Source organism: Giraffa tippelskirchi, chromosome 1 (genome assembly GCF_054371585.1).
Source record: "Giraffa tippelskirchi isolate mGirTip1 chromosome 1, T2T-mGirTip1v1.2.pri, whole genome shotgun sequence".
NCBI lineage: Eukaryota > Metazoa > Chordata > Mammalia > Artiodactyla > Giraffidae > Giraffa > Giraffa tippelskirchi.
This window is the reverse complement of record NC_137275.1, coordinates 74,562,857-74,574,356: the sequence shown is the minus strand read 5'-3', so window position 1 is coordinate 74,574,356 and position 11,500 is coordinate 74,562,857. Positions and strand designations below refer to the sequence as shown.

Sequence of the window (11,500 nt, the reverse complement as noted above, 5' to 3'; positions counted from 1 at the left end):
TTTTTTAATGAAAGAATTAAAAAAAAAAAAAACCAACCGAGGTTACAGGAAACTTGGTAAAGATTTACATAAAAACAAAGTAATGTTTTTAACACCCAATATGACAGTGTGCTTGAAACCTCATTTTGGTGATAACCGCGTAGGTCCAAGAGTAACACTGTGTGACTTTGAGGTCCGGCCACTTGCTTCTTGGCCACCCTGTAACAGGCCTCGGTGAAAACTCAAGTCAACCCCACTTAAGCACTGGTTTTCTTTGTAATTTGCAAACGCACAGGAACAGCTCCAAGAGTCTCCGGCGCCTCTCAACTACTAAGCGGTGTAGTGGGAAAAGCAGTCGCAGCCTCGGAACGCCCTCGGAACCAAAGCGCTGGTCTCCACCTGTCGGGGACAGCGTTTCCAGAGCACCGGAGGGCGGGGCCAGGCCGGTGGGGCTGGATTCACTGGAAACGATTAGAGCTGCCCGGGTGGCCGACGGCGCGCAGAGGCTGGGTCGCGGGCTCTCGGTCGCGGGCTGCCAGACCATGCTGAGCGGAGTGTGCGGTCGGCTCGCGTCAGCGCTGCGAGGGACACGTGCGCCGCCGTCCGCGGTCGCCCTGAGGTGTCTGCACGCGTCCAGCTCGCGGCCGTCCGCAGATAAGAGCGAGAGGACGGAGAAACCGCCCCGCGCCTTCGACCAGGCCTTGCTGGAGTTCCTGGTGTGTCCGCTCTCCAAGAAGCCGCTCAGGTGAGATTCGCCCGCTGCGGGTTTTCCTTCGTGGCCTTAGTCTAGGGGAGTGGACAGGTAGACCGCATGGCCGTTTACAGCCGTTGAGGAGTCTTTTAGGTCACTCTGGGTATTTCTCGCCGCCATTTTTTGGATCTGGGCCCGCCAGCTCCCAACTCGTCCCTCTGCAGGGGGAAGGGAGACAGGAGACCAGAGGGGAACCGAGGCCTCCAAAGCCAAACAGCCGACTCGCAGGCTTGGATCGATGCGCATATAGGTTAGTCACTGGCTGCGCATTAGAATCGCCAGTTGCTGCTGCTGTGTTCAGTCGTGTCCGACTCTGCGACCCTTTGGACTGTAGCCCACCACGGTCCTCTGCCTACGGAATTTTCCAGTGAAGAATAGTGGTGTGGGTTACCATTTCCTCCTCCAGGGGATCTTCCCCACCGAGGGCTCGAACCCGTGTGTCCTGTGTGTCATGTCTCTCCTGCGTTGCAGGCAGATTTCCAGGCACCACCCAGGGCGGGATGAATCGGAAGGCCTGGAGGCGGGGCCTGAGCAATTGTGTATTTTCTTAATAGGACCGCAAGTGTTTCTCGCGTTGAGCCAAGTTTATGAACTAGTGGAAACCCAAGGCATTCAGATTTTTAAGCCAAGATGATGAAAAATGTAGTAGTCTCCAGTTTGTTGGGAAAATGCCGTGTACGATCTTAAGCATGTAAACTACGTGTGCTGCCCTTTGGCTTTTAGTTCTCAACTAGCTGCGGTTTTTTTTGTTTTTTGTTTTTTTTTTTAAGGCCTTCTTAACCTTTAACCCAGAGTCTTGAGGATAAACAGCTCTACTGTCTCAGGCTACTAAAACTGAAACCTTCACAACACTAGTAAACACCGAAATGTTATCAATAGTAGTCTTTGGGTGGTAGATTGCTAGTAATGTTTATTTTAATTTCTCTTTCTGAATTTTTTTCATAATGAACATATTGCTCATTCAGTTTACTTAAACCTTGAAATTACCACTTGATCTGCTTTTTGGCTGATTGTGTAAATAGCACACTCACAGGGTAACATTGTGAAGTTTCCTCTTTTTTGCCCTCTCTTTCTCAGACTTGTGTATTTTGATTTTTCAGTGGTTTCCCTTTTAATGGATCAATAAGGCTGCTCTATTAAACATGTATTCTAAAACGAAGAAGTTGAAATTTCCTCTAGTGTCTGTTCCACTAGTAAATTAATGGGGATTGTTTGGGGTTGAAGAGTAATGAAGGAATATTTGGATGAAAAGGGTAAGATCTTTTCTGACTGGTATTTTTAAAAATTAAGGCATAGCTTGAGGGTAAAGTGAAAGAAGAAAATGAGAGAAACTGACTAAAATGGGAACAATTAAGAGATTTATTTTCTAAGAGAAATAGTTCGATTGGCTATTACTGCTTTTAAAATGAAAAGCAGTCTAATTCTGCTTTTCTTGGATTAACTCCATGTTTAGAATTGGATAAATGTTACTGCTTATTGAACAACAAGCTCTTCCAAGCATTTTGTTTTCCATGATTCATTTTGGTCTTTTTTCCCCCCTCAGATATGAAGCATCGACAAATGAATTGATTAATGAAGAGTTAGGAATAGCCTATCCAATTATTGATGGGATTCCTAATATGATACCACAGGCAGCTAGGATGACACATCAAAATAAGAAGCAAGAAGAAGTGGAGCAGCATTAGATCATACTTAAAAACAACACACAACTAAATATTGTAAATACCACCTACCTTTTAAAAAGTCAGAGTGGCGAGTAATAAGTGGAGGAGAAGAATGTTTCTATCTCTTCCTACGCTGACTGTCCTGATTCCACTGGTATCTTTAGCGGGACTGTTTTACTCAGCCTCTGTGGAAGAAGACTTCCCTCAGGGTTGCACTAGCACCACCAGTCTGTGCTTTTACAGTCTGCTCTTGCCAATTACCATACCTGTTTATGTGTTCTTCCACCTTTGGACTTGGATGGGTATTAAACTCTTCAGGCATAATTAACGCAGCCAGAGCCAAGATGGTATATCCTAATAATATGCATAGTGCCTGTCTCTGAAAGCTCGTCTACATGGAAATACTGGAAACCCTCTTAATTTGCAGGAAAGATGCTTTGCCTAGCTTTCTGTCGGGTTTAGGTCTATGGGAGGCTTACGCTGCAGAGGCTTCTTCATTGTACTTTGGTTCTGACAATGAAGGTTGTCATTTATACCTGGGGTATCAGAAGGAACATTTCAACAAAGTGGCTTGCTGGAAATTAACAGCCCCAACCATCACTTGATGGCTTATCCCATTCATAATTAAAAGTTACTATTTTGAAATTTTATGTTTATTTTAGAGTCAAAGTCTTTGGTAATGTCACATGTTAACTATGACTGAAATAATTCCAAAGGAGCTATGTTGGAGTAGTTGTAGAGAAATGCATTTGAACTAATGTGATATAAAACTATAATAAAATGGAAATTTCATGGACTTGCCAAAATTCTGAGTTTTTAAAATCACCATTTCTTTGGCATCAAATGCTTACATTAATTTTAATAAAATAATAAATAAAAAGATATTGACACTTGCCATAAAGCAATTTGCAGTTTTGGTTTTCTCCCCCTCCTTTGGTCACAAGAGTGTGATTCTAAGAAAGGAGAAATGTAAAATATTCTGAATTTCAAACTGTAGGCTATGTTTAGAGAGACACTTAACTACCCAAAGTTGAAAAATTTCCCAGGAAAGTATGTGCTTCTGGGGGTAGAGGTGGGGTTGAAAGACTTGAAAATATGCCTCACATTTCAGTTCATTTTCCTGCCATAGACCTATTTAGCAATACTAAAAGCATGAGCATTTGACATATCAGTAGTTCCTGACTTTCCAGAACTTTCAACAAGGCTGATTAGTAACTGTTTTAGAGGTGCAACATGTTTCAGTAGTTACCCCAAAGAAACCTAAGAACTGAATATGACTTTAACTGATTCTTAATAGAATCTTAAAGCAGTTTAACAGAAACTTTAGATAGTGATTCTTCTCCTTCAAAAGAATGACTTTAGATGTGTTTTCTATTGCATAAGTTCAATGTATATACTCTAGTACAAGTCTTGTTTTAAAAATTACTCTCACAGCAATATACAAATAACACAGAAGACTGAATGAGGGACCCATCATTTCTGGAAATGGTATTACTCTTTATTTAATTTGCTCTAAATTTCACTGTGGTCAGTGTAAATGAAACAATTCTGATAAAACAAGCACTGTATTCTAAAAAGTCAATTTTAGCTTTTTCAAGCTAAGCATTTTACCATATTAGAGGAAACTGAGTAGCAAAGCCCTGGGGGACTACAGTATGAACTCCATCCTTTCACTAGTATTTATTTAGCAATCATTTGTGTAGTACAAACTATACACTAGCTACAATTCTAAACATATTACACAAAATCTCATAATCTAAGGGGTGGGGTGGGTAATATAACAATTTTACAGATGAGGAAACTAAAGCACACAGATTAAATGGTTTGCCCAGAGTAACGGACAATAACTGAAGTTGAAACCACTTGGGAATGCAGTTTTGGTCTGTCTTCTGAATCACTGTAACAGTACTGCTTTATTTGGAGCAAACTCATCCTATTTTCAGGAAAAATAGAATGAGGTATCAAAATGCTTGGACTCTTAATTCTTAGTCAAGCCTGATGACCTTTGTGTTTTCCTAAGTATATTGTTGCACTGTAAACCCATCATGGAAATACTGCCTGATTCTTTCACTAATTGGAACTCTTCCCCCCTCATTCCCACCCACATCCCCAATAATTAGCTGACTTCACAATGGCAGGGACCTCTTGCCTCCTCAGAGCCTCTTAGCAAGACTATGTTCCCTACTGTCCTCACTGCATCACTGACAGAAATCATCTTAACACCTATGAATAAGCTCCTTGCCACCAACTTTTGTAAGTGGGGATTTTCCACCCTGAGGTAGCAAGAAAGGACTTGTCATGACCTACTTTACCTTTTCATTTTCTTCCATTCTTGCAGAGTGGGCTTTTAAGGAAGCCTCCCTGAATTTCACATCGTGTCCATCTGTGACATGGAAATGATACCAACTTTCAGGCCTGGTAGGAGTTTTAAATGAGGCAGGAAATACAAAATTACCTGTTACAGCCAAAAGCCATAGTAGATTCTCATTACTATGTGTAGTTATGGAGGCAAAGGCCTGTCCCCTTTTCTAAGTTTTGCCCAGCTCACTGAAATTCTCCATTTGGAAGTGACTGCTGTTTTCTGCACAAGCCACTAGGTGGCACTCTCAGCCAACTCACTGGCAGGTAAGCTCTCAGGACACTGAAAGACGAGTTGGGACATTGAGCTAGATAGCCATATCCCACAAACTTAATTCACTCTCATGGCATGTACTGGGCAACCCTGATAGCTGTAGTGAATCCTGACAAATGATGGAACAACGCATGCAGAGAGGGAGGAGAACTGAAGACAGGAGGTGAGGAAGCAGCAGGGGTAGGGGTGGGATGAGACAAGGGTTTCAAGCAGAAGAAAAACCATGTGTGAAAACATAGGACTGTGGCCTGTTGAGGAAACTGAGCTAGTCATAAATGACTAGAACATGGTACACTGGATTTTCGAACTAGAATAACCGTGTTAATGAAACGACGTTATTGCTTGATTTTAAAATGGTTTTGCTGTATGCAGCTGATAAACACTTCTTAGAAAAAAGCACATGCAAATTTGCAGGGGTTTTGTGTGTTACGGACCCCTAATGTGGCAAGTGCTCACATTTGCACTAATACAGTAGCCACCAGTCATATGTGGACACAGCACTTCAAATGTGGCTAGTATGACTAAGGAATTTTAAGTAGCTACAAATTACTGGGCAGCATAGCTCAACACTGTTTTTCCTATTACTACCAGTGAAAGTTTTGTCTCTTCACAATTCAACAACTAAACCTTATCTACAGCAGGGAGTCCATCTTCAACAGTACAGATCTACTTAGGTTTCTGCGTGCATGCTAAGTGGCTTCAGCTGTGTCTTTGCGACCCTATGGATTGTAGCCTGCCAGGCTCCTCCATCCATAGGGTTCTCCAGGCAAAAATACTGGAGTGGGTTGCCATGCCCTCTTCTAGAGCATCTTCCCGACCCAGCGATCAAACCCGTGTCTCCTTAGTCTTCTGCACTGGCAGGCAGGTTCTTTACCACTAGCGCCACCTGGGAAGCCCATCTAGGTTTCTAGTCTTACAGAAAGTTCTACTGGACAGTGTTGGTCTAGATACAAGGAGACCAGCTGAGAGGATTGTGGTGATGGGACAGGAGATGATAAGAGCCTGAACTAAAGCACTGGTAGTGGGCTTAGAGGAAGATGAAGAACAAGAATAGTCAAAACCTGCTTTTTTAAAATGTGGGGGTGAATAAGAGGGAGGAAGGGAAGATGGTTGAAGGAGGTGTTAGTGGTACCATTTTAAGCTGCAGAATACAGGAAAAATGATCATTCTTAAAACATGTTGAGATGAAGGAGCTGAGAAGTATGCAGGTAGACACAGGCTACGTAGGAAAAATGGCTGTGGTGCTGTATTGTCAGCTGCTGTCAGACAGAGAGATCTGGGTATCATCAGCATGGAAATAATAACTGATGCCACAGCAACAAGAAGGAATATATGTAGAGTGAGAAAAGATGACTAGATGAGCACTTAAGGTCAAGAAGTATAAGAGAAGCATGCAAAAGAAATGGGAAAGCAGCCACGAAAAAGAAAGCCAAGCAGTTCATTAAGAGTTTTGAGAAAGGAGTCAAGTTTCAAATGCGATAAATATATTTAAGATAGAAATGCACAAGTTTCCATTGAAATTTGCAACAAGAAAGTCATCTAGGTAACTAGAGCAGTTTGAGAGGGAGAAGAACCACTTAAGCCCTGGACAAACTTACCCAGACATTTATGAGAAAAAAAACCCTTCTGTCTCAATGCACTGTGTTTCTGAATGCACTTGTTTTAACAGCCTAATCTATATCATTGCCAATGTATTTTACAAGCAAAAATAGGAATTCTAAAAAAGCAGGTAAACTCAGTGAACAGCCAGCAAGATTTTTATGTTAATTTTTAAGTTAATTTTATTTTTGAAAATATTTCCCAAAAGGGGTAAAGAGGTAGGTCAGCCAAATCCTCTGTTGTTGTTGATGGCTGCTTGGAGTGCTTCTTCTACTCTTTCCATTGTAGAATATTTAGGGAGGTAGAGGACACTAAAACATGTCTGTGCTCTTAAGGGATCTTTTTCATTCAAATTTTCAGGACAGCGAAATGTTATTTTCATGTTCTTTAAACCTTTTACTTGAATTCTGTCAGTTCCTGTAAGAAACACTAAAAAAAAAGAAGAAAAATGAGTGCTATCTGCTTCACAGAAACCAAAATTTATATAGAGAAAATGTGTTTATTCAGAAACACTAACTGAGGGCCCATGTGCTTTGGACTGCATTGGGGACCACTGTTAGGACAAAGTCTGACACAGTCACTGCCCTCAAGCAGCTTACAGTCTGGTTGGGAATATTAAATTCTTGGGCAGGAAAAGACAGAAAAAAATAAAAAGGGTGTAAGACAGCCCCACAAGACGCCATGAAATTAGTCCCTCATGAGTGTAAATGCTGTGGCAGAGCAGGGAGAGAATCAGGCTGGGATAACCAGGAGGACTTCCAGAGAGTTTGGAATAAAACTGAACCTTGAAGGAGGGAAAGGTTTAGAGACGTTTAGAGAGGCAACAAGGAGGCAGGTGAAAGTTCAAGGCACGAAAGGAGAAAGCTGGAAATGGGAGGCACAAGGTAAGCTCTGGAACACATAGTCAAGGGAACTGTTTGGCTGGAACAAAGATTTCCTATAAAGCATTTAAGTCTGGAAAGGTAGGTTGGGTTTCTGGAGAAGTCTGAATATCTTTCAACTTCCATGTTATCCAAAGAAAAAAGGAGATAAATGTTTCTCAAAAATAAGTAAGGGAATTGAGTAAGAAAATTAGAGAGGCAGTCATTAAACAAGTCTCAGGAAAAGCACTCAGTTCAGTTCAGTCACTCAGTCATGTCCGACTCTTTGTGACCCCATGGCCTGTAGCACGCCAGGCTTCTCTGTCCATCACCAACTCCCAGAGCTTACTCAAACTCATGTCCATAGAGTCAGTGATGCCATCCAACCATCTCCTGTCGTCCCCTTCTCTTCCCACCTTCAATCTTTCCCAGCATCAGGGTCTTTTCAAATGAATCAGTTCTTCCCATCAGGTGGCTGATGTATTGGGAGTTTCAGCTTCAGCATCAGTCCTTCCAATGAATATTCAAGACTGATTTCCTTTAGGATGGACTGGTTGGATCTCCTTGCAGTCCAAGGGACTCTCAAAAATCTCCAACACCACAGTTCAAAAGCATTAATTCTTCAGCACTCAGCTTTCTTTAAAGTCCAACTCGCACATCCATACGTGACTAATGGAAAAACCAAAGCTTCGACTAGACAGACCTTTGTTGGCAAAGTAATGTCTCTGCTTTTTAATAAGTTGACTAGGTTGGTCATAACTTTTCTTCCAAGGAGCAAGCATCTTAATTTCATGGCTGCAGCCACCATCTGCAGTGATTTTGGAGACCCCAAAAATAAAGTCTCTCACTGTTTCTCCATCTATTTGCCATAAAGTGATGGGACCAGATGCCATGATCTTAGTTTTCAGAATGCTGAGTTTTAAGCCAACTTTTTCACTCTCCTTCACTTTCAAGAGGCTCTTTAGTTCTCCACTTTCTGCCATAAGTGTGCTGTCATCTGAATATCTGAGGTTATTGATATTTCTCCTGGAAGTCTTGATTCCAGCTTGTGCTTCATCCAGTCCAGCATTTTTCATGATGTACTCTGCATATAAGTTAAATAAGCAGGGTGACAGTATACAGCCTCGACGTACTCCTTTCCCTATTTGGAACCAGTCTGTTGTTCCATGTCCAGTTATAAACTGCTGCTTCTTGATCTGCATATAGATTTCTCAGGAGGCAGGTCAGGTGGTCTGGTATTCCCATCTCTTTTAAGAATTTTCCACAGTTTGTGGTGATCCACATAGTTAAAAGCTTTAGCATAGTCAATAAAGCAAAAGTAGATGTTTTTCTAGAACTCTCTTGCTTTTTCGATGATCCAATGAATGTTGGCAATTTGATCTCTGATTCCTCTGCCTTTTCTAAATACAGCTTGAACATCTGGAAGTTCTAAATTCACATACTGTTGAAGCCTGGCTTGGAGAATTTTGAGCATTACTTGGCTAGCGTGTGAAATGAGTGCAATTGTGCAGTAATTTGAGCATTCTTTGGCATTGCCTTTCTTTGGGATTGGAATGAAAACTGACCTTTTCCAGTCCTGCGGCCACTGCTGAGTTTTCCAAATTTGCTGGCATATTGCGTGCCGCACTTTCACAGCATTATCTTTTAGGATTTGAAATAGCTCAGCTGGAATTCCATCATCTCCACTAGCTTTGTTCATAGCGATGCTTCCTAAGGCCCACTGGACTTTGCATTGCTCGATGTCTGGCTCTAGGTGAGTGATCACACCATTGTGATTATCTGGGTCGTGAAGATCTTTTTTGTATAGTTCTTCTGTGTATTGTTGCCACCTCTTCTTAATATCTTCTGCTTCTGTTAGGTCCCTACCATTTCTGTCCTTTATTGTGCCTATCCTTGCATGAAATGTTCCCTTGGTATCTCTAATATTCTTGAAGAGATCACTAGTCTTTCCCATTCTATTGTTTTCCTCTATTTCTTTGCAATGATCACTTAGGAAGGCTTTCTTATCTCTCGTTGCTATTCTTTGGAACTCTGCATTCAAATGGGTATATCTTTCCTCTTCTCGTTTGCCTTTCACGTCTCTTCACAGCTATTTGTAAGGCCTCCTCAGACAACCATTTTGCCTTTTTGCATTCTTTTTCTTGGGGATGGTCTTGAACACTGCCTCATATACAGTGTCACAAACCTCCGTCCATAATTCTTCAGGCACTCTATCAGGTCTAATCCCTTGAATCTATTTGGTCACTTCCACTGTATAATCGTAATGGATTTGATTAGGTCATACCTGAATGGTCGAATGGTTTTCCCTACTTTCTTCAATTTAGTAAGTCTGAGTTTGGCAATAAGGAGTTCATGATCTGAAAAGCTCTAAGTAGGCATAAAACAGATCGAAGTCTGAAGGTGAGTTAAAGCCATGGAGACAAGTAATAGTGTACAGCTTGGCTCATCCCACAGGGCCTGGGTAACTGAATGATGATACAACTACAGAAGTCTCAATATTTAGCTCAAAGAAGCCAAATTTACAATAGGCAGAATTGAAAATGACAGTAAAAAGATCTATATTAACATTTTTTTTTATATATTGGGACAATCTGGAATAAAGGACATTCCACTGGACTATGAATGACTCTGACTTCACAGGCAAGTGATGCCCATGAAGAACAAGATTTCCTTATCCCACAAAAAGGACACAAGAGTACAGATTTCTTCCTGATGTAACACTCACCAAGGAACTTTTTCTTTTCCTCCAAAGTCAATTTGTGTAAAGCTTTCCAAAACATCACTATGGTGGGATGTGAACTGTCATATCCATGTTCATAATGTGCGTTCTATAGAAAAATGCAAAAAAAAATATTCAAGAAACAAACAAAATTTTAATTTAAACCATTTGGCCTTTATCATGTACCTTTTCAAATGTTTCCCAGTCGTAATCTGTATTTCCGATAATCACATCCTTGAGTTGTTCGGGATGGAAAAATTCAATAATCTCCTTGTCACACACTTTGTAAAATCCTCTTTGAAACTCCTCATAAACTGCCTTTACAGAGATGTTGAAGATGTAATTGACATACTTAGAAACATAGTCTCTCCTTTAATGAAACAAAGAATGATTTCAGATTACAGCAATACTCCAAACAAAACTGGGGGAAGGGGTGAAAAGAATGATATAAATAAAGGAAGAGATGGTGGCCTTGAGGTCTGCCTGGTGGCTGCTGCAGAACCTTCTCCAAATAAGAAGGTGGTCGCCTGCACCATCTCCACACAGCTGCTGGTGTGCAGGGCCCTTATTCTCGAAGAAGGGTCCACAGTGCCACAAGGGGTTTAAGATCCACCAGTGTACTATTATTGGATAAAGCACAAGAGCTTTGGGAGCCCGGAAGGGCAGTGCCCCTTCACAGACTCCGGGCTGGCCTGGCTAGGAACTCTCCTCTGGGAGAAGAACGCTGTGATGGTTGGGGTGCCCAGGTAGTAGTTCCTGTCACCTCAACAGGCTGTCAAGAAGCAGAGAGCATCATGCCTTCCACCTGGGTACTGTGAATTTTGGTGACACAAACGAAGTCCTCTATCTGGTGTTGAACAGATCCTAGGAACTTTACATCTTTCCTGCATTAACCCTTGTGAGCAGCTGTCAACCTCCAGGAGTGGGAAGGAGGGGACTGTCTAGAAATTTGAGGCCAAAATTAATTAGATGGGCTTCACTTGGTCTTACTAAAAGGATTCTAATAAAATATTTCAAAGCAAAATAATACTACTAATAAAGTGCTAGTTGTTGGTCATTGTTTAGTCACTAAATCGTGTTTCTTTGTGACGCTATGGACTGCAGCATGCCAGGCTTCCCTGTCCTTCATTATCTCCTGGAGTTTGCCCAAATTCATACCCATTGAGTTGGTGATGCTATCTAACCATCTCATCCTCTGTGGCCCCCCACCCCTTTCTCCTTTTTGCCTTCAATATTCCCCAGCATCCAGAGAGCTAGAACACCTAAAATTGGGTGCTTACCATGTGCAACCAACTG

At 41.7% G+C, this 11,500-nt stretch overlaps 3 protein-coding genes across 18 annotated transcripts in view; 2 read left to right on the top strand and 1 right to left on the bottom strand.

The window, feature by feature from the left end:
* Positions 1–433: 433 nt before the first annotated feature.
* On the top strand, positions 434–3,200 carry PYURF (PIGY upstream open reading frame). The gene is made up of 2 exons (XM_081594150.1): positions 434–724; positions 2,274–3,200. The coding sequence occupies exons 1-2, from the start codon at positions 522–524 to the stop codon at positions 2,413–2,415; spliced, it is 345 nt and encodes a 114-aa protein (XP_081450276.1). The 5' UTR covers positions 434–521; the 3' UTR covers positions 2,416–3,200.
* Positions 2,507–3,200, top strand: PIGY (phosphatidylinositol glycan anchor biosynthesis class Y). Its single transcript, XM_081594157.1, has one exon. The coding sequence runs from the start codon at positions 2,507–2,509 to the stop codon at positions 2,720–2,722; it is 216 nt and encodes a 71-aa protein (XP_081450283.1). The 3' UTR covers positions 2,723–3,200.
* A 3,581-nt stretch (positions 3,201–6,781) lies between these two features.
* Positions 6,782–11,500, bottom strand: part of HERC5 (HECT and RLD domain containing E3 ubiquitin protein ligase 5) — a 46,175-nt gene continuing 41,456 nt past the window's right edge. For all 16 annotated transcript variants that reach the window (XM_081593790.1, XM_081593809.1, XM_081593852.1 and 13 more), the window contains 3 exons: positions 10,391–10,574; positions 10,211–10,313; positions 6,782–7,054 (listed from right to left, as the gene is read on the bottom strand). In XM_081593790.1, the coding sequence (XP_081449916.1) occupies positions 6,849–7,054; positions 10,211–10,313; positions 10,391–10,574 (493 nt within the window). In that variant the 3' untranslated portion in view covers positions 6,782–6,848. The remainder of the gene's footprint in view (positions 7,055–10,210; positions 10,314–10,390; positions 10,575–11,500) is intronic.